General features: G+C 42.9%; 1 protein-coding gene across 3 annotated transcripts in view; it reads left to right on the top strand.

The window, feature by feature from the left end:
• Nucleotides 1–22,558, top strand: part of ap3b1a (adaptor related protein complex 3 subunit beta 1a) — a 358,394-nt gene that overhangs the window by 146,940 nt on the left and 188,896 nt on the right. For all 3 annotated transcript variants that reach the window (XR_005461652.1, XM_038805547.1, XM_038805548.1), the window contains exons 9-13: nucleotides 1,205–1,302; nucleotides 3,348–3,402; nucleotides 3,509–3,580; nucleotides 5,766–5,828; nucleotides 8,894–9,026. Coding sequence is in view for 2 of the 3 variants with exons in the window: in XM_038805547.1 (XP_038661475.1) it covers nucleotides 1,205–1,302; nucleotides 3,348–3,402; nucleotides 3,509–3,580; nucleotides 5,766–5,828; nucleotides 8,894–9,026 (421 nt within the window). In the remaining variant the exon portion in view is untranslated. The remainder of the gene's footprint in view (nucleotides 1–1,204; nucleotides 1,303–3,347; nucleotides 3,403–3,508; nucleotides 3,581–5,765; nucleotides 5,829–8,893; nucleotides 9,027–22,558) is intronic.

The following is a 22,558-nucleotide window of genomic DNA, read 5'->3' as shown; positions in this document are numbered from 1 at the left end:
TGTTAGCTCCACTCAGTCACCCAAGGCCAGAATTGAACCCGGGAATCTGTTGCTGTGATGCAGCAGTGCTAACCACTGTGCCACAGTGCTGCTCTTATCCTATCCAGTTCTTCAATATTACCTTTTACCTTGATCATGTTCCCATTGAAAGGGGCATCTGCACACTTGTCATCTACATAATAATAATCTTTATTGTCACAAGTAGGCTTACATTAGCACTGCAATGAAGTTACTGTGGAGAAGCCACTAGTCACCACATTCCGGCACCTGTTTGGGTACACAGAGGGAGAATTCAGAATATCCAAATTACCACCAGCACGTCTTTTGGAACTTGTGGGAGGAAACCGGAGCACCCGGAAGAAACCCACGCAGACATAGGAAGAACATGCAGACTCCGCACAGACTGACCCAAGTTGGGAATCGAACCTGTGACCCTGGCGCTGTGAAGCAACTGTGCTAACCAATGTGCTACGCAATTAGAATGTGCCGCCCAGTTTGAACACTGTGACACTCTATCACCGGCTTCTAGAGTTCCCTCTTATGTAAACACTGAACCCATCCAAAACTAGATCCATTCTACCCGACACTGAATCCCATTCCTCAGAGATCATGACCCTTTTTTTCTCACCCACTCACTTCCTTCATTGAAGTCAAAATTCTGAGCCTTGTTTACAAATTCTTCTCCTGATCTTTGCAATCACACCTTTTTGGACACTAAGTGGTAATTCTACATGGCCAATCCATCTAACCTGCATATCTTTGGACTGCGGGAGGAAACCCATGTAGGCATTGGGAGAAAGTCCAAACTCCACACAAGGTCACCTAAGGCCGGAATTGAACCCAGGTCCCTGCGCTAACCACTGCCACCATACCACCGCCATTTCAGATTCAGATGGGGAGGAATTTCTTCACTCAGACAGATGGTGAATCTTTGGAAATCCACAGAGGGCTGTGCAAGCTCAATTATTGAACATGTTCAAAACAGAAATTGAAAAATTTCTGGTGACTAATGACATCAAGGAGTATTGAGGTTGTGCAAGAAAGTGGCATTGAGCTAGACCAACCATGAATCTAATTGAATGGTGGAACTGGCTCAATGGGCTGAATGGCCTACTCCTGTTGCTATGTAAAAATCTGATGATACACATTTCAAGTTGCTGGTGATATTTAATAATTGAGCTATAAAGTTCTTTATCTTTTTCAGGTGGTAATGGGGGTTGCTCAACTTTACTGGCACGTTGCGCCAAAGTCAGAGGTCAACATTGTTGCTAAATCATTGGTTCGATTGCTTCGAAGCCACAGGTAAGTTACTTGTTTAATTCTACCTGCGGAACTGCCGTCCTCCACTAGAGCGTCAAGGGTTTAATTAATTTGAAACAAACAGTCTAAGGTTGATTACCCAATGCATTGTGAAAATAGATTGTTGGCTTCAGCTTTGAAGATCTAAGAATTTGATTTGCATGTTTTCTGTAGTATGTTTCAGGTGTTTAACTCTGCCTCACCTGGTTAAAATGGCACAGATAAGTCACATAGTTTGGAAAGTCCCTTTATTCAATCCCTAGTCTTTTCAGAGGTAACTAAACTGAGCTGAATAAAAGAAAAATAATGTGTGTGCTGGAGGTCTAAAATGAAAACAAAGGGCTGGAAAAGCTCGGCAGGACTGGCAACAACTGTGGAGAGAGAAACAGAGTTGATGTTTCGAGTGCAGTGTGTGACTGTCTTCTTGAAATAACAGTTGGAATGGTGGTAAGGTGACGGCTCCTGGAAGAAGGAGGGATTTATCAAAGAGTTGCCTCTCATGATTGCTGTCCAAGGATTTGATTCTAGAAATGTCCTTCATTGGATGTCAGGTAAGGACAGGATCAAATTAGCTTTTGGAACTCCCCATTCTTGTTTCAGTGACATTGAAGGTGGAGTTTTGTGGAACTGAACATATTTTACTTTGGAGCAATTCTAGTCATTTTAATGGAAGCTGACACTTGAGAATAATGTGGGACTAATTTGGTGTACTCAGACAAACCTCTTCTGCTAGAGTAGATGCTTATCCCTGGTGTTTACATTTGTCTAGAAAATTAACTGGACCTGCTTGGTCAGAGGCTGGACATTCTGTGTCAAATAATTATCTGCCTGACCTCCTGCCCACCATCTACAAGGCACAAGTCAACAATGTGATGGAATACTCTCCCCTTGCCTGGATGGCTGCAGTTCCAACAATGCTCGAAGCTCGACAACATCCAGGACAAAGCAGCCCATTTGATTGGCACCTGTACCATCAGCTCACAGTTACAACAGTGTGTACCGCATACGAGATGCCCTGAAGCAATGCACCAAGGCTTCTTTGACCGCACCTTCCAAACCTGTGACCTATAACAAATAGAATTGGGGACAGCACGGCAGCAAAGTGGTCAGCACAATTGCTTCACAGCTCCAGGGTCCCAGGTTCGATTCCCGGCTTGGGTCACTGTCTGTGTGGAGTCTGCACGTTCTCCCCATGTCTGCGTGGGTTTCCTCCGGGTGCTCCGGTTTCCTCCCACAGTCCAAAGATGTGCAGGTTAGGTTGATTGGTCATGCTAAATTGCCCTTATTGTACAAAATTGCTCTTAGTGTTGGGTGGGGTTACTGGGTTATCGGGATAGGGTGGAGGTGTTAACCTTGGGTAGGGTGCTCTTTCCAAGAGCCAGTGCAGACTCGATGGGCCGAATGGCCTCTTTCTGCACTGTAAATTCTATGAAGGATGAGGGCAGAGGTGCATTGGAGCACCTCCAACTGCAAGTTCCCTTCCAAACTACACGGCATCCTGACTCAAAACTGTATTGTAGTTCCTTCACTGTTGCTGGATCAAAATCCTGGAACTCACTCCCTAATGACACTGTTGGCATACCTATACCAGATGCGTGACAACAGTTCACGAAGGCTCCTCACCAACATTTTCTTAAAGGCAATTCAGGGAAGAGCAACAGGGCTGGCCTTGTCAGCAATGCTCACCTATTTAAGAATAAAAATACTGACTGATCCTTCAAGGCGGTTCAAGTTTGACTCTAGGCCAGCCTGAAGTGACATCTCTCCGGTTCAAATAAATGGGGGTACTGGGGTATACAAATGACCATCTGTAATCGGTCACTGAGCAACTGTGGAAAGAAGGTATAATTTGTTGCATCTGCAAGTATTCAAAAAAGGAGATATTTACAGTTCTCCATGATATAAATACACAGAGAGCTGGCGAGTGCTGCTCTTTTCTCCTCTCTCGGCTATGTCAAAGTACCTAAACTCACAAATAGGTGTAAGATTTACCCCTGAGCAATTATTATTGTACAGTAACTCTCCCCTTGTTTCTCTTTAATATGTAGGGAAGTGCAATACATTGTTTTGCAGAACATTGCCACAATGACCATACAAAGAAAGGTATGCTTGCAATAGTTTTGATGTAAACAAAGCTGGATATTTATGGATACTTTTTTGCTCTTCAAAAAGGCTTTTTTTTAAAAAAAGGACAAATAATCTTCCACAGGGGATGTTTGGACCATACTTGAAAAGTTTTTACGTTCGATCAACTGATCCAACACAGATAAAAATTTTGAAGGTAAGATATGTTATTTGATTTTTACTCGGCCATTATGTCACCTTGCTTAAAATCCACAATAGAATTCAGGTACTGTACCATGTACAATAAACCTAATCAATTTATGTCAGATGGAAGGAAAACATTGTTGTAGTTGTTTTCTAACTAGAGTTGCAGATAAATCTTTTTGATGGTGAGATACTATATGACCATATGTAGTGTTTTTTTTCAACAAGTACGCTCTACTCTTAGTCTGTTTTAACTTGATCCAAAAACGAAAAACCTGTTTTTTTTTTTTTTTTCTGGCACTGTACTTATTCAGTCGCGAATTGATCTGTAGTTTTGGGCGCTTTCATTTTTTTTTACAAAACCGCTTCATGCAACACTTTCGACCAAATTCAAATGCCTTCTGGGTGGTTCTAGCTGAGTTAGTTTTCCAGTCTGCACTTTTCAACCAGAGCTGCAAATGGAGTTACAAAAAGCAGCTGACAATACAGACTTAACAACTGCTGCTATTTGCTTTAATTCCATCAATTTAAGAACATAAAATGCGAAAGTGGAAAAGGTGATTGAGCAGCAGGTCTACAAACCAAACTACATAGAACATAGAACAGTACAGCACAGAACAGGCCCTTCGGCCCTCGATGTTGTGCCGAGCAATGATCACCCTACTCAAACCCACGTATCCACCCTATACCCGTAACCCAACAACCCCCCCTTAACCTTACTTTTTAGGACACTACGGGCAATTTAGCATGGCCAATCCACCTAACCCGCACATCTTTGGACTGTGGGAGGAAACCGGAGCACCCGGAGGAAACCCACGCACACACGGGGAGGACGTGCAGACTCCGCACAGACAGTGACCCAGCCGGGAATCGAACCTGGGACCCTGGAGCTGTGAAGCATTTATGCTAACCACCATGCTACCGTGCTGCCCACCTAACTATAATCCACTATTGTGGATTCTAGGCCACTTGATGATTTCCTGAAAAGAAAAATTTACGGAAGCTCCCAAAGCTTAGCCAGCAAAATCCCCGACTGTTCATGAATCCTCATATTTTCACGACTCAGTACAATGAATTATTTTTCCAAAATAGTACTGAATATTGATTGGCAAGAGTATTCGAGATGTGATGCCTCCAAAACTTTGAAAAAAATTACTTCAACTTGATCACTTTGCCATTGACGTTTGTTATAGTTTGGATACATTTTGTTGGTAATTTGATTGGAAATTTTAAGCAAATAAACAATAAATAAATCAATAATGTTTTATCACAAGTAGGCTTACATTAACACTGCAAGTGAAGATATTGAACATTCCTTGCCTCATTTGTATTTAGGACGACACGGTAGCACAGTGGTTAGCACTGTTGCTTCACAGCACCAGGGACCCAGATTTGATTCTAGGCTTGGGTCACTCTGCGGAGTCTACAGGTTATCCCCATGTCTGCATGGGTTTCCTCTGGGTGCTCCGGATTCCTCCTACAAGTCCCAAAAGATGTGCTGTTAGGTCATTCTGAATTGGTCATTTGAATTCTCCCTCCGTGTACCAGAACAGGCGCCGTAATGTGGCAACGAGGGGATTTTCACACTAACTTCATTGCAGTGTTAATGCAAGCCTACTTGTGACAATAAGAATATTATTATTATTACCTGTCATCTGGTTTGGTGGTATTAGCACATTTTGTATTAAAAGTAATTCTGCTAAGGGTGGCATGTGGCGCAGTGGTTAGCACTGGGACTGCGGCGCTGAGGACCCGGGTTCGAATCCCGGCCCCTGGGTCGCTCTCCATGTGGAGTTTGCACATTCTCCCCATGTCCGCGTGGGTTTCACCCCCACAACCTAAAGATGTACAGGTGGATTGGCCACGATAAATTGCTCCTTAGTTGGAAAAATATAATTGGCTACTCTAAATTTAAAAAAAAAAAGTAATTCTGCTCTTGCAGCGGGAACCCAATGCAAAATGCTGGTAATCACTGTTCTCTTTTCCATCTCCCGCCAACTGGTCTTTTAAGAAAATAAGTAAGCTAATTAAAAGAAGATGCCAAATTTAATTTGGTTTTCATTTAAAGTACTGTTAAATGTTATGTAATTCTGATTTTTTTTTTAACCAGCAGAGTTATCTGTGATTTATATCAATGTTTGGCCACGGCTCTTGTTGTTATTCCTTGAGTGATGAAGATATTTTATTTTTGTATACAGCTTGAGATTCTGACAAACCTGGCAAGCGAAACCAACATATCTATAGTGCTACGCGAGTTTCAGGTGGGTCCAATAACACACTGCCTGATTTGACTGATACAAGTGCTCCTTTTCACCAAATCTTTAGTATTTTGTTAGGGTTATGGGTCAGAAGTGTAATACGTCGAATGTTCGCCATTTATCTAACATAGTCAAATTCCTACAGCCTGATTTAAACAGAGCAGTTTGCAAGTGTCAGGTGAAGAAGTTGATTTTAAAATATACTTTCTGCCTATCACACATAGATACATAGAAGATAGGAGCAGGAGGAGGCCTTTTGGCCCTTTGAGCCTGCTGTGCCATTGATCACGACCATGGCTGATCATCCAATTCAATAGCCTAATCCTGCTTTCTCCCCATAGCCTTTGATCCCATTCTCCCTAAGTGCTATATCCAGCCGCCTCTTGAATATATTAAAAGTTTTAGCATCAACTACTTCCTGTGGTAATGAATTCCACAGGCTCACCACTCTTTGTGTGAAGATATGTCTCCTTATCTCTGTCCGAAATGGTTTACCCTGAATCCTCAGACTGTGACCCTTGGTCTGGACACACCCATCATTGGTAATATCTTCCCTGCATCTACCCTGTCAAGTCCTGTTAGAATTTTATAAGTCTCTATGAGATCCCTCCTCATTCTTCTGAACTCCAGCGAGAACAATCCCAACCTAGTAAATCTCTCCGCGTATGACAGTCCTGCCATCCCTGGAATCAGTCTGGTAAACCTTCGCTGCACTCCCTCAAGAGCAAGAACATGCTTCCTCAGAGAAGGAGACCAAAACTGCACACAATACTCCAGGTGTGGCCTCACCAAGGCCCTGTACAATTGCAGCAACACATCCCTGCTTTTATACTCGAAACCTCTCGCAATGAAGGTAGCATTGTGGATAGCACAATCGCTTCACAGCTCCAGGGTCCCAGGTTCAATTCCGGCTTGGGTCACTGTCTGTGCGGAGTCTGCACATCCTCCCCGTGTGTGTGTGGGTTTCCTCCGGGTGCTCCGGTTTCCTCCCACAGTCCAAAGATGTGCAGGTTAGGTGGATTGTCCATGATAAATTGCCCTTAGTGTCCCTTAGTGTTGGGTGGGGTTACTGGGTTATGGGGATAGGGTGGAGGTGTTACCCTTGGGTAGGGTGCTCTTTCCAGGAGCCGGTGCAGACTCGATGGGCCGAATGGCCTCCTTCTGCACTGTAAATTCTATGAGTTAAAGGCCAACATACCATTCGCCTTCTTTACCACCTGCATGCTTACCTTCAGTGAATGGTGCACAAGGGCACCCAAGTCCCGCTGCACACTCCCCTCGCCCAATTTACAACCATTCAGGTAATAATCTGCCTTCCTGTTTTTGCTTCCAAAATGAATAACCTCACACTTATCCAAATTATACTGCATCTGCCATTGGTTTGCACACTCACCCAACCTGTCCAGATCTTGCTGTAGGATCCCTGCATCGCCGTCACAATTCACCCTCCCACCTAACTTGGTATCACCTGCAAACTTTGAGATGTTGCATTTTGTTCCCTCATCCAAATCATTAATGTATATTGTGAATAGCTTGGGTCCCAGGACCGATCCCTGTGGCACCCCACTAGTTACTGCCTGCCAATTTGAAAAGGACCCATTAATCCCTACTCTTTGTTTCCTCTCTGCCAACCAGTTTTCTATCCACCTCAGTACATTTCCCTCAATCCCATGTACTTTAATTTTGCACAATAATCTCTTATGCGGGACTTTGTCAAACGCCTTCTGAAAGTCCAAATATACCACATTGACTGGCTCCCCCTTGTCGACTGTACTGGTTACCTCTTCAAAGAATTCAAATATATTTGTCAAGCATGATTTTCCCTTCATAAATCCATGCTGACTCTGACTGATCCTGCCACCGCTTTCTAAATGTTCTGCTATAAAGTCCTTGATAATGGATTCAAGCCTTTTCCCGACTACCGATGTTAGGCTCACTGGTCTATAATTCCCTGCTTTCTCTCTACCTCCCTTTTTGAATATTGGAGTGACATGAGCTACCCTCCAACCTGCAGGGACAGTTCCAGAGTCTATAGAATCCCAGAAGATGACCTCCAATGCATCCACTATTTCCAGAGCCACCTCCTTAAGCACTCTGGGATGCAGATTCTCAGGCCCTGGGGATTTATCCGCCTTCAATCCCATCAGTTTTCCCAGCACCATTTCTCTACTAATGTTGATCTCCCTCAGTTCTTCCCTCTCACTAAACCTTTCATTCTCCAATATTTCTGGGATCTGATTTGTGTCCTCATTTGTGAAGACAGAACCAAAGTATGTATTTAATTGCTCAGCCATTTCTTTGTCCCTTATTATGCATTCCCCTGTTTCTGTCTGTAGGGGGCCTACATTTCTCTTTACCAATCTCTTTCTCTTCATATATCTGTAAAAACTCTTAGTGTCAGTCTTTATATTCCCTGCAAGCTTCCTTTCGTTATGTACTTTCTTTCTCCTTCTTAATCAATCTCTTTGTCCTTCTTTGCTGAATTCTAAACTGCTCCCAGTCCTCAGACCTATTATTTTTCTTGGCCAATCTGTATGCTTCTTCCTTAGATCGGATATTATTTCTAATTTCCTTTATAAGCCATGGATTGGCCTTCTTACCCCCTTTGCTTTTGTGATCATCCTGTAGATCCTTGAGCCATTCCCCAATGGATGATCAAATAAGTGATCTGTTCTCAATGTTGCTCTGGAAATTGCTAAATAATGGTGTGCAAAAAAGAGTGTGTCCATAATGATGGATTTCAAGTGAGTGGGGTTGCTCAAGGTTAGGTATCTCAACCTCTGCTCATTCCTTCCAAAGATGACCTGAGAACAAGAAATTGCAGATGCTTTACCGCATTGTGCCACTTGGTGGCAGTGTGTCAATGCATTTCTGTTTGATTCAGTTATCCACCTATTGGTTATCTTTTAATACTGTATTTCACCGTATTAAGGTGGAGCATCTAAGTTAGTATGTGAAGTTAATAATGGAGCAGAGCACTTTTAAACCCTGCAGCTCTTCTTGTGGGGTATGGTGAACGTCAATCAGAGTGACTTGATCTTCTTTTCCCTATTCCTCTTTATGCTCAGACCTATGTGAAAAGTCAGGACAAGCAATTTGCTGCAGCCGCAATTCAGGCAATTGGAAGATGTGCCACCAATATTTCCGAAGTTACAGATACGTGTCTTAATGGGTTGGTGTATCTACTGTCCAACAGAGATGGTAAAACATGTTACTTTTTTCATTGTTAATAGTTTTAAAGAAAAAAACTCTATTTTAAATTAACTGATATTTATACATTTTAGAAAGGGACTCTTTTCATTAAAATTAATGAACTGGGCCATCTCCTTGGAAGAAATATTTGTCCAGTAAAGCTACTCTGACCTGATACTTTTTGACTGATTTTCAATCATGGGATTAATGTTTGCTGGTTATTCTCTACAGTTCGGGATAGCTGGTTCTCCTTAATGCTGAAATGCATCTCTTGTGACCAGGAATCTACTTTTATTTACCAGTAACTAGATGCGTGATAGCCTAACTCACAGGGTTTAACCAGGTGATCTCCAATGATAGATGAATTGCCTAATCATTGCACGTACCCGTATGCACAAGTCCAGACGTCAGAAAAGCAGCCTGATAAACCCTTGAGTGTCATGTGACATAATGCGGAGTTGCTTTATTTTCCGGATATTCACAATGTGTCGATTAACAGTTGAATCAAATTTCACCTTCCTTTTTAACTCTGATCATTTTTCCTCCTTTTGAAATGAAAATCGCTTATGGTCACAAGTAGGCTTCAAATGAAGTTACTGTGAAAAGCCCCTAGCTGCCACATTCCGGCGCCTGTTCGGGGAGGCTGGTACGGGAATTGAACCGTGCTGCTGGCCTGCCTGGGTCTGCTTTAAAAGCCAGCGATTTAGCCCTGTGCTAAACCAGCCCTGAAGGAAATAAATTGCACTAACACTCTTTTATTTAGTAGGCTACATAATTCTGTATTTTGGTCAGCTTTCTCCCTGCATGAGACTGAGATTTCATAAAAATACCTGTCATAAACCTAAAACCGACCATTCAGTCCAACCAGTCCATGATTATAATAAAAACCAAAATGGATAAACTCAACAGGCCCGGCAGCATTTGTGAAGAGAGAAACGGAGTTAACATTTTGAGTCTGTAGGACTCTTCTTCAAAACCCATATTTGTATGTTCACTGACCACATAAGCAAAGGCTAACTGGTAATACACTCATCTTAGAACAGGGTGACATTAGGTCCCATACCAGAGGCCTAAGCACATCATCTAAACTGACACCCCAGTGCAGTACTGAGGGAGCACTGCGTTGCCAGAGATGCCAATGAGAGGTTAAATTAAGGCTCTGGGCGGCACGGTGGCACAGTGGTTAGTGCCTACAGCACTAGCCTCGGGTCACTTTCTGTGTTGGGTTTGCACATTATCCCCGTGTCTATGTGTGTCTCACCTCCACAACCCAAAGATGTTCAGGGTAGGTGGATTGGCCACGTTAAATTGCACCGTAATTGGAAACAAAATAATAGGGTACTCTAAACTTATTAATAAAATAAATAAATTATGGCTGTCAGCTCTCTTGGATGGAAGTCAAATATCCTATTGCTGAAGATCAGCAATGGACTTTTACCACCGGTGTCCTGCTGGTATTTTTCCTTTTGCCAATGTCGCTAAAGCAGATTATCTTATAATAATAATCTTTAATAGTGTCACAAGTAGGCTTACATTAACACTGCAATGACTTTACTGTGAAAATCCCCTCATTGCCGCACTCCGGCGCTTGTTTGGGTACAGAGGGAGAATTCAGAATGTCCAAATTACCTGACAGCACGTCTTTCGGGACTTGTGGGAGGAAACTGGAGCACCCGAGGAAACCCACGCAGACACTGGGAGAACGTACAGACAGTGACCCAAGTCGGGAATCGAACCTGGGATCCTGGCGCTATGAAACAACAGTGCAAACCACTGTGCTTATTTCATTGTTGGTTCTGGAACCTTGTGTGTAAACTGGCTGCTGTGTTTCCTTCATCACAATGGACTTCAAAAAGTGCTCAATTGGGGAGACATTGAGATGATGAAGGATATGTAAACAGCAAATGTATTTTGTAATAGCATTTCTTCCCATTACCTTTGTATTATTCCTTGTGTCTGAATAAAACTCGTAGTCTTACAGTTGAAGTAGATGCTTTATTGTGAGTTCATTCTCTCTCCAGCGCTTAGACTATGTTACATCTGAGCTGCCTGTCTGTGTCCTGCTCACCAGCTGCTGTTCCTGTGAAGAGAGAGAGCCTACTTCCTGTTTGTCTATGTGTATATATATATATATATATATATCTGGTTCTCCCTCTAGTGGTTATTGAGTTGTAGTGTATTTACCGTACCTGCTTGTGTATATACAGTGATGCATACAGGGGCTGGTTTAGCTCACTGGGCTAAATTGCTGGTTTTTAAAGCAGGCCAGCAGCACGGTTCGATTCCCTTACCAGCCTCCTCGGACAGGCGCCGGAATGTGGCGACTAGGGGCTTTTCACAGTAACTTCATTGAAGCCTACTCGTGACAAAAAGCGATTTTCATTTCATTTTCATTTTTCATATCACCACAACCTTCATAGTCTTTTGCTTCTTATAGCTATGCAATTTAATGCTGAATATGAATCTTTAATAAAGTCGTAATTGTCCCAGATGTCCAAGGCTGCTTTCCCCTTTGAGGGGGTGAGCTGACAGGTGGTGATTTAACCTGAGGATCACTGCACCTTGGGTGAGGGGCAAGGTTGAGAAGGCATGAATAACCTCAGCTGGTATGGGAATTGAACTCGCGCTGTATTTCTCCCTTAGCTACGAACCTTGGAAGTGAATTCCGCAGCCTTGTTTTTCTTGCCTCGTGATGTAAACCCTTTGCATTTCCTTGTTTTTGTCCTCCTCCCCCAGTTACTGGAAATAATATGCTTCCATGTACTATGTCCCATCCTACCACAATTTGAAATGCTTCCAACACATTGACCGTATTCTGTATTGATCTCATGAAAAACACAACCGTTTCAAGTCTTCCTTTTGTTTGTTTTCTTTTCTAGCAGACGTTGTACCTTCAAGCCTCAATATTTCACCTAACGCGTGGAATGCGATACCACAGATAGTTCTCTAACTGAGATTTCTATATAACCACATCACTACTACTGGGCTTTTGCATTTTAAATTCTTTAAATAAAAATATAGAAATCCATTAGCTTTCGTCACATTCTGATCAAACTGAGGTGCTGCCTTGAGTGGCTTGTGAATCTATAACCCCATATCCCTATATTCTGCTACTGCACGCATCCATTCCAATTATAATGGCTGCTTTAGTTCTTTTTTTAAAGCAATGCATTAGATTACATTTATTAACGTTGAATTCCATCTGCCACCTTGTGGGCCAATTCCTAGTGTCACTTTGCAGCTTCCTTTGAAAGATCAAAACATTTATTCTACCTCCTATTTTGCTGTCATATGTCCCCGTTTAGTTCTGTCCTTTTGAGCAACAGGTCCCAAGCCTGGATAGTGTTTTCACTGACTCTTATCTGTCTCTCAATTGAATAAACCTGACAATTGAGCAAACTGCCTCACTCCATGGAGTGCATCCTACCAGATAACCCAATGCTTTATGTGCAAAATTACACTTTCTCCAACCATCTCATGTCTATCAACTGGAAGCACCCAAAATTAGATTTTTTAAAAATTATTTTAATTCCTTTTTTCCACTTTGTACCACACAAAATAACAAGAAAGAGTGAACCCAGTTACATACATAAAAAAACAAAAACATAGAATAACCCCTCAAAATATCTACACCCCCCCCCCCCCCCACCCCTTAATACCTAACGGTGAACAATTCCTTGAAATAAATAGTAAAAGGCTGCCATCTCTGACAGAATCTCTCAATTACTCCCCTAACGGTGTACTTTCTTTTTCAAGATATAAGAACTCCATCAGACCCCCCCCCAGCCACACCAAGGCACTGGGTGGAGATGATGACCTCCACCCCAGCAGGTCAGCGAGGCAAAGGTCAGGACCTCAGTCCCTGCGCCCGTCGGCCCCGGCGTGTCTGACACCCCAAATATGGCCACTAAAGGACAGGGCTCCAGCTCAGGCTTCAGAATCGGCAACATGGTGCTAAAGAAGCAGACCCAAAACCCACGAGCTTGGGACAAGTCCAGAATATGTGTGCGTGGTTAGCTCCTCCTGAACAGCGTTCGCACCTGTCCTCTACCACTGCGAAGAAACAAGTCATTCCAGACTTGGTCATGTGCCCCCTAAAAATTCCCTTAAGTTGGATCAAACCAAACCTCTCGCTTGAGGACTTGGAGTTCACCCTGCGAAAGGGCACCTCTCCGCACCTCGTCATCTAATATGGGCCCCAACTAGCCTTAAACCCCCCTCCACTGACACCAAATCTCCCAACAAAGTCCATCCATAAATACTCAAAGTGCTCCCGTCTTTCGACCTGTGAGCGAAAGAATTTAGTCCATTGGAGATGTTGGTGGCGCCACGAGGAATGTCGGGAAAATCCGTTTTGCAAAGTTGCAAACTTGAAGATGTCTAAATAAACCTGGACCCAAGAGCCCAAACTTTTCTGTCAATTCCTCTAGACTGGCAAACTACCCCTCCAGGAACAAAGCACCCATTCTCTCCTGTCCCTTCCCTACCCACCCCGCAAATGTAGCATCTAATCTCACAAGCTCACACAGATGGGACCCAGCTTCGGTACTGACCCCAATTTGAAATGCTGGCACAATTGTCTCCATATAAGAACATGAGAACTAGTAGCAGGAGTAGGCCACTTGGCCCTTCGAGCCTGCTCCACCATTCAGTGAGATCATGGCTTATCTTTTCTGGACGCGGCTCCACTTTCCGGCCCGAACACCATAATCATTATTCCTTTATTCTCCAAAAAACTGTCTACTTTATCTTGAAAATATTCAATGAAGGAGCCTCAACTGCTTTACTGGGCAGGGAATTCCATAGATTCACAACCCTTTGGGTGAAGAAGTTCCTCTTGAACTCAGTCCTAAATCTACTTCCCCTTATTTTGAGGCTATGGCCCCTAGTTCTGCTTTCACCCGCCAGTGGAAATAACCTGCCTGCATCTATCCTTCTCAATTTTATATGTTTCTCTCAGATCCCCCTCGCATCCTTCTAAATTCCAACGAGTACAGTCCCAGTCTACTGAACCTCCTCGTAATCCAACTCCTTCAGCTCTGGGATTAACCTAGTGAATCCTCTGCACACCCTCCAGTGCCAGTACGTCCTTTCTCAGGTAAGGAGACCAAAACTGAACACTACTCCAGGTGAGGCCTCACTTAACATCTTATACAGTTGCAGCACAACCTCCCTAGTCTTAAACTCCATCCCTCTAGCAATGAAGGACAAAACTCCGTTTGCTTTCTTAATCACCTGTTGCACCTGTAAACCAATGTTTTCCGACTCATACACTAGGACACCCACGTCCCTTTGCACAGCAGCATGTTTTAATATTTTATCATTTAAATAATAATCCCGTTTGCTGTTATATCTTCAAAGTGGAAACAACCACTGGATGTGACGCATACTATGTCAGTGAGAACGGGAGCGAGGCCATCACTAATGCCCCCAGACCAGACCCCCTATATGACCTTGATTCTTTCTGCACCCACAAAGATCCCGGATCACTACACCAACCCGACGCCTTCTGCATTAGCTGCACAGTAATAAAATATCAGATTCAGCAACGCCAGACTTGAGGTCTTGCCCATCCTTTTAAAAGATGTTAAAAGATTTAGGAAGGAAAACCGGCAGATACTGGAACAGAAACAAAAATACTGGCAAAATAATCATCTTGATCAACTGGACCCTGCCAGCCCAGGACAGGGGAAGGTAATCCCACCTTTGCAGGTCGTTGCTGACTCTACTTACCAGACTAGTATAATTCAGGTTACGATTCCCAAGCCACTTGAACCCCCAGACATCGAAAGCTGGATTCAGCCATCGCTCTCCTCTCTGGGGGGTTCTGAAATTAGGTACTTGATCCTCTTGTGTCCCAGATTGTTCGGCAGCCATTGAAATCTGTGCCCCTGAATATGTCCAGTTCATATTTATTTTGCTGGCATGTTAGAAACAGCCAGGAAGCGACTGCGTCTTGATGAATTAATTCTTAAAGGCCTTAACCTGAGTTCCGAGCAGAATCCGAATCCAATAGATGAGAGAGGGAAGAACAGTCAGATGGTCCATTGAGCCTATGCTTGCATGATTATGAACACTCATCGCACAATTCCAGGGTCTCTTGGGAGAGGCACAACCAATCTCAATTCGGGGTGAACAAAATCTAAAAAATTGCTCTCCAAAAGTGATCGAAGTGAATTCAGAAAAGTTCATTTAACATGATTCATGTTATTCATTATTCCCCCTATATTTTGTATCACATCAATTCTGCCCCAGAACGAAACTGGTGCAAAAGATGCAACAAAACTACATATGAAAGAAGTTTGTTCCATAGGTCTACATCCCATCCAGGATGAGAAGAAATTCCTGACATCCAACCTTATTCTAACTTTACGCGACTTTGATTATCGCAATTAGATGCAGTTATCTGCATGAACATAATTTTGACCCTTCATTATTTTGAACACCCGCATCACACACAACTCAAATTTTCTCTAGCAGTAATAATTTTTAAACTCCTCTGGGGAAGTAAGATGGATATTGCTCTTGTGAGCCTCCTCCCAACCTTTTCCAATTCCTCCACAATCAAGTGATTTACCAGAATATTATGACAGTGAGCAATTTTACAATACAAAGCACGAGGTTTATTGGAGGCATTGATACAAAGTACACATGTTTTTTTTAAGAATATGTTCTGGCGTGTTACGGTGCCGCATACAACAGTGGCACTTGCAAAGCTACCTGGAAGTGACTTGCAGCCACACCGTTTTCCGTCTGTCTCCAGACCAATGCGCGGTCTGCCAATTTAGCAGCATTGTGAAACGCAGAGTGTGTAAAAGGAGCAACTGGGATGTGTCCCATGATGATTTTGATTCCCTGTTCTTAATCGAGCAGAGTATTAAAGAATTTTCTCAGAGGAGGGTGGATTGAAAGACTTGGCCTTATTTGCACTCATGTCTGTGCCCTTGCGGCAGAGATTAAGTAGCCTTGGCCAAGCAGTGGGAGTATATCGCTTTAATTTACTTTTTTAATTGGGAAATTGTGCACTACACAGTAATATCTGGAGGCACGGTAAAGGATCACATAACTTCTTTGAACAAAATATATATGCACAGCCTGTAAAATATCTGACCCCAAAAATGACATTATCCTATTTATACCATATGTATTGTTTTAAATGCACGTCTGATGGAGCAGAAAATTGCAGACCATTCAATCCTGCAGCAAAATAACTAAACTAAGGTAGTTTTGTCATTTGCTCCTTGGACTGCATCACAAAGGCTTAATTAAACGGTTAGATATTCCCTAATACTTCAGTCTTTTCTAGGTTTTGCCCAATCCCTAGCGGTAGTGATTTTGTTCAGTTTATGAAGGTCACTAAGAAAATCTGATGGGTTGAATAGACAATATTCCAATACTGAAATGTGATATTAGTGCTTTTTAATGACAGCCTGCTATTTTATGATGGCTACAGCTAAACACTGCTACTCTTCTACCATCATGCACTAATTGAAATTGTAGGGGTAGTATGCCATAAGAGTTGATCATGAAATGTCCGTTGATAATCAGCCGAGTGCAGGGAGTAGTTTGACAAATTTCACAGTCTGATTTAACAGCAGAGAAGACTGATATAGCTTGAAAAATCAGAGTTTGCGCAGGATAATTGAACTAAAATTCTGTTCTAAGGTTTGGCAGCATAACATTGAAGTTGAATAATAATTATGTCCTATTCTTCTCATTCAAGGCTAGACTTGAGAGACAGCCATTTTTGTCCATTCCTAACTGCCCTTGAGAAGGTGGCAGTGAACTGTCTCTTTGAATGCCACTGAATGGTTTGTTTTCAAAGGGTAGTTAAGAATCAACCACATTGCTGTGGTCTGCCAAACAGAGAAGGTACAGCAGATCTCCTTCCATAAAGGACGTCAGTGAATAGTAAGGGTTTTTAACAATAGCTCAGTCATTTCATATTCACCATTACTAGCTTTTTACTCATTTATTTAATTGTATTTAAATTCCCTGACTGCTCTTTTGGGATTTGAGCTCATGTCTCTGAATCATGAGTGCAGCCCCATGGGTCACTAGTTCAGTACCATAACCTCTGTGCTACTTACTGTACCACCCAAAACAAATGCGTGGACTTTTTTTTTTCCTATTTCTGCACTGTTCTTACAATGGACATGACAGTGGCAGGTCATATTTTCCAATCACTCACTTAGCTGAAGACAGTCTCTCATTTCCCCTTGTCAATAGCTGCTCAATTAGTAGCACATCCCCGAGTCTAGGATTCCATATTCAAGTTCCACTCCAGGGCTTGAGCACAAACATCAAACCTAACGGTCCAGTGCAGTTCTGAAGGAGTGCTATACTGTCAGAGGTGTCCTTTTTCACCTGAGACAATAAACTGAGACCCGCTCGGCTTGCTCAGGGGCCGGGAAAGACCCCCACTACTATTTTGAAGAGCAGCACAGTAATCCCTGGTGCCATGATAATATTCTATCCCATACATACAACACAAAAAGTTTGTCTGGTCATTAGCACATTAAGGAACTTAAAGTAGAAGCTAGGAAGGTTAAATTTGGCAAACAGGTTAAGGAAAATCCTACGGCGTTTATTACAAATTAGAAGAGCAAGAGGGTAGCCAGAGAAAGGGTTGGTCCATTCAAGGATATTGGAGGGAATCTATATATGGAACCAGAGGAAATGGGAGAGATACTAAATGAATACGTTGCCTCAGTATTCATCAAAGGGAAGGACTTGGTGGATGAGGAGTATAGGATAGAGTGTGTAGATATTCTGAGTCATGTTGATATTAATAAAGAGGAGGTATTGGGCATCTTAAAAAGCATTATACTAGATAAGTCCCCACGGCCTGATGGGATCTACCCCAGAATACTGAGGGAGACAAGGGAGGAAATTGCTGGTGCCTTGACAGGAATCTTTGTATCCTCATTGGCTATAACTGAAGTTCCAGAGGACTGGAGAGTAGCCAATTTTTAAAAAATAATTTTAGAGTACCCAATTATTTTTTTCCAATTAAGGGGCAATTTAGCGTGGCCAATCCACCTACCCTGCACATCTTTGAGTGGTGGGGGCGAAACTCACGCAAACATGGGGAGAATGTGCAAACTCCACACGGACGGTGACCCAGAGCCAGGATCGAACCTGGGACCTCGGCGCCGTGAGGCAGCTGCGCTAACCACTAAGCCACCATGCTCCCGAGAGTAGCCAATGTTGTTCCATTGCTTAAAAAGGGCAGCAGGGTTAATCCAGGAAATGATAGGCAGGTGAGCCTTATGTCAGTGGTAGGGAAATTATTGGAAAAAATCTTAGAGGCAGGATTTGCTCACATTTGGAAACAAGTTGACTTATTAGTAATGGAAAGCATGGTTTTGTGAAGGGGATGTCGTGCCTCACTAATATGATTGCATTTTTCGAGGAAGTGACAAAGATTATAGATGAGGGAAAGGCCATAGATGTTGTTTTCATGGACTTCAGTAAAGCCTTTGACAAGGTACCTCATGGTAGACTGGTACAAAAGGTGAAGTCACATGGGATCAGAGGAGAACTGGCCAGTTGAATACAGAACTGGCTTGGGCACAGAAGACAGAGAGTAGCAGTAGAAGGGTGGTTTTCTGAATGGAAGGCGTTCCACAGGGATCAGTTCTGGGACCGTTGTTGTTTGTAGTGTATACAAATTATTTGAAAGAAAATGTAGCTGATTAGTAAGTTCGCAGACGACACAAAAATTGGTGGCGTTGCAGATAGTGAAGAGGATTGTCAGAGGATACAGCAGGATATAAACTGGTTGGAGTCTTGGGCGGAGAAATGGCAGATGGAGTTTAATCCGGACAAGTGTGAGGTAATGCACTTTCAGAGATCCAATGCATGTAGGAATTACACAGTAAATGGTAGAACTTGGGCGAGTATTGACAGGCAGAGAGATCTGGGCGTACAAATCCACCGATCACTGAAAATGGCAACGCATGTGGATAAGGTGGTCAAGAAGGCATACGGCCTGCTGGCTTCCATCGGTCGGGGCATTGAATATAAAAATTAGCAAGTCATGTTGCAGCTGTAAAGGACCTTAGTTAGGCCTCATTTGGAATATTGTGTACAATTCTGGTCCCCACACTACCAGAAGGATGTGGATGCTTTGGAAAGGGTACAGAGCGGTTTATTAGGATGTTATGGAGGGCATTGGCTATGAGGAGAGGTTCGATAAACTCAGTCTGTTTTCACTGGAATGATGGAGGTTGAGAGGCGACCTGATAGAGGTCTACAAGATTATGAGTGGCATGGACAGAGTGGATAGTCAGATGCTCTTTCCTAGGGTAGGAGAGTCGAGTACTAGGGGACATAGGTTTCAAGTGCATGAGGAAAAGTTTAGAACAGATGTGCGAGGCAAGTATTTTACACAGAGGGTGGTAAGTATATGGAACGCGCTGCCTGGGAAGGTGGTGGGAGCAGGCACGATAGCGGCATTTCGGGGGCATGTAGACAAATATATGAATAGGGTGGGAATAGAAGGATATGGACTCCGTAAGTGCAGACAGTTTTAGTTTAGGCAGGTACCATGGTCGGCGCAGGCTTTGAGGGTTAAAGGGCCTGGTCTTGTGCGATATTGTTCTTTGTTCTTTTATTCTTTGCTTTTTTTAAAAGAGTTTTTTGTGCATAAACTCTGCAGCATTTCCTACAATATAATTGTGACTCCACTTAAAAAGAAGTACAAAGTACTTTAAGAAGTTTGGTGCTCATGAAAAGAACTAAGTACATTTCCTTTCTTTTTTTGAACTGCTTTAGTCCTTACGATGATGCTACTATGTATCAGCACAGTGGGTAGCACTGTTGCTTCACCACTCCAGAGTGCTAGATTCGATTCCCGATTCTTGCGTGGGTTTCCTCCGGGTGCTCCAGTTTCCTCCCACAAGTCCCGAAAGACGTTCTGTTGGGTAATTTGGACATTCTGAATTCTCCCTCCGTGTACCCGAACAGGGGCTTTTCACAGTAACTTCATTGCAGTATTAATGTAAGCCGATTTGTGACAAAGTTTAGCATTATTATTATTATGTTGTTAAGTGGGGACATGCGGTGAGGCAGGATAGGGGAAAGGAACAAAAGGGGATTACGGTCACCGGACTAGTGATCCAGGGTAACGCTCTGGGGTGAAAGAGAAAATGCTGAAAAATCTCAGCAGGTCTGGTTACATCTGTAGGGAGAAAAAAGAGTTAACGTTTCGAGTCCGATGACTCTTTGTCAAAGGTCTGGGGTCCTGGGTTCAAATCCCACCATGGCAGATGGTGAAATTTGAATTCAATAAAAATCTGGAATGAAAAGAGTGATGATGACCAATGAAAGCATTGTCGATTGTCGTTAAAAACCCATCTGGTTCACTAATGTCTTTCATTGAAGGAAATCTGCTGTCCTTACCTGGTCTGGCCTACATGTGACCCCAGACCCACACAGCAATGTGGTTGACTTTTAACTGCCTCCCACTCAATTCAAGGTCAATTAGGGATGGGCAACAAATGCTGGCCCAGCCAGCGACACCCACATCCCAAGAATTAATTTTTTTAAATATGCAGGATATTGACCATATCAATTCACAAAATGCAGGATTTTGTGAAATGTGAGAGGAAAATCTGCAGGAACATTACGGTTCATTCTCCTTAGTGGTCGAGATTGTAGATGAGAAAATTATCAAACTGATGAAGGAAAATGAGTCAGTTGTAGGAGTACAAGTGAAGCCAAGTGCTCAGCCCTGGATGTGTCGTGAGCCTCTAGATTGGTTAAGCTGTTTTAATTTTGGCAACCAGCGGGTATTCCATCTACTCCGTTGTCATAAGATATAGGAGCAGAATTGGGCCGTTTGGCCCATCACATCTGCTCCATCATTCGATCCCATCATGGCCTCAACTCACTGTCCTGTCCGTTCTCCGTAACCCTTCAACCCATTACCAATTATTGACTTCAGGATGCAAAGCACTGTACATGCCCCTGTCTGCATCAACGTCGCCGAGGTGGAGATGGTTAACAGCTTCAAATTCCTAGAGGTGCACATCACCAAAAATGTGTCCTGGTCTACACACATAGACGCTACCACCGAGAAAGCATAACAGCGCCTATACTTCCTCAGGAAACTAAGGAAATTCGGCATGTCCACACTGACTCTTACCAACTTTTACAGACGCGTCATAGAAAGCATCCTATCTGGCTACATCACAACCTGGTATGGCATCTGCTCAGCCCAAGACCGCAAGAAATTTCAGAGAGTAGTGAACACAGCCCAATCCATCACACAATCCTGCCTCCCATCCATTGACTACACCTCCTGCTGCCTGGGAAAGCAGGCAGCATATTCAAAAGCCCCTCCCACCCGGCTTACTCACTCCTCCAACTTCTTTAATCGGGCAGGAGATATAAAAGTCTGAGAACATGCACAAACAGATTCAAACACAGATTCTTTCCCACTGTTACCAGACTCCTAAACAACCCTCGTATGGACTGGCCTGATTAATACTACACTCCTGTATGCTTCACCCGATGCCGGTGTCTATGTATTTACATTGTGTACCTTGTGTTGCCCTATTATGTATTTTCTTTTTATTTTCTTTTCTTTTCATGTACTAAATGATCTGTTTGAGCTGCTGCAGAAAACAAATTTTCAGTGTAACTCGGTAGACGTGATAATAAACCAATTCAAATCCAAGTGCAATTAGCGATAGGTGATGAATGCTGGCCTAGCCTGCGATGCCGATATCCCAAAAATGATTTTTTTTAAAACTCCTGGCTTGTAGATGGTGTAAATATGGAGGGGCTAGCAAACAAACCACTGACTGCAAAGGATTTAACATGGCTGGTACAGATAAGCTGCTGGTCAATTGTGACCCATAAGATACTAATAGTGGGATACATGATGGTGTAATTAAAAGTGAATAGGGACAAGATATTGCCTTCTTTAATTGGAGCTGATTATTATGCGGCACTTGTAGCTTGAATGTTAACCTGTTACTTCAGCCAGTTATGCTGTGGGTTGTTTTGGGGCTACTTCATTCTCAGAAGAGTTGTGAATGGAGTAAAGCACTGTGGTGTCATGAACAAACCGCCCCAATCCATGATTCATGATGGAAGGAAAGTCTTTGATGAAGCAGCTGAAGATGGTTTGGTTGAGAGCACTTTTAAAAGAAACACTTCTACTGTTAACTTGTTTCTGAAACTTCTACCATTTTCTACTGCAATTAAAATGGCCTATTTCCTGGATTCTATACTCTGTTCTTAAAGCATTTTTCTAACATTTTGAATGTTATACCGCATTGTGCCTACACAGTGCAGTTCCAAATAAAGTTTGTGCCTCCATACACAGCCTACAATTTACTTCCAACATCCGAGTAATACGACCTTATGGCTATTTTGGTATTACGATTAAGATGTCGTATGCTTTGCCAGTGCCACCACCAGCGACATTTATCCCCATTTACCCTTGACAAGTCTCCAGCATCTTAGCTCAACATCAAATTCTTCTCATTCACCAGATTATTTTGCAACAGCTCCCCCCATGTGAGCAT

This window comes from Scyliorhinus canicula, chromosome 8 (genome assembly GCF_902713615.1).
Source record: "Scyliorhinus canicula chromosome 8, sScyCan1.1, whole genome shotgun sequence".
NCBI classification, from domain to species: Eukaryota; Metazoa; Chordata; class Chondrichthyes; order Carcharhiniformes; family Scyliorhinidae; genus Scyliorhinus; species Scyliorhinus canicula.
Note: the sequence above shows the minus strand (reverse complement) of the source record. Positions and strands in the feature narration are given on the sequence as shown.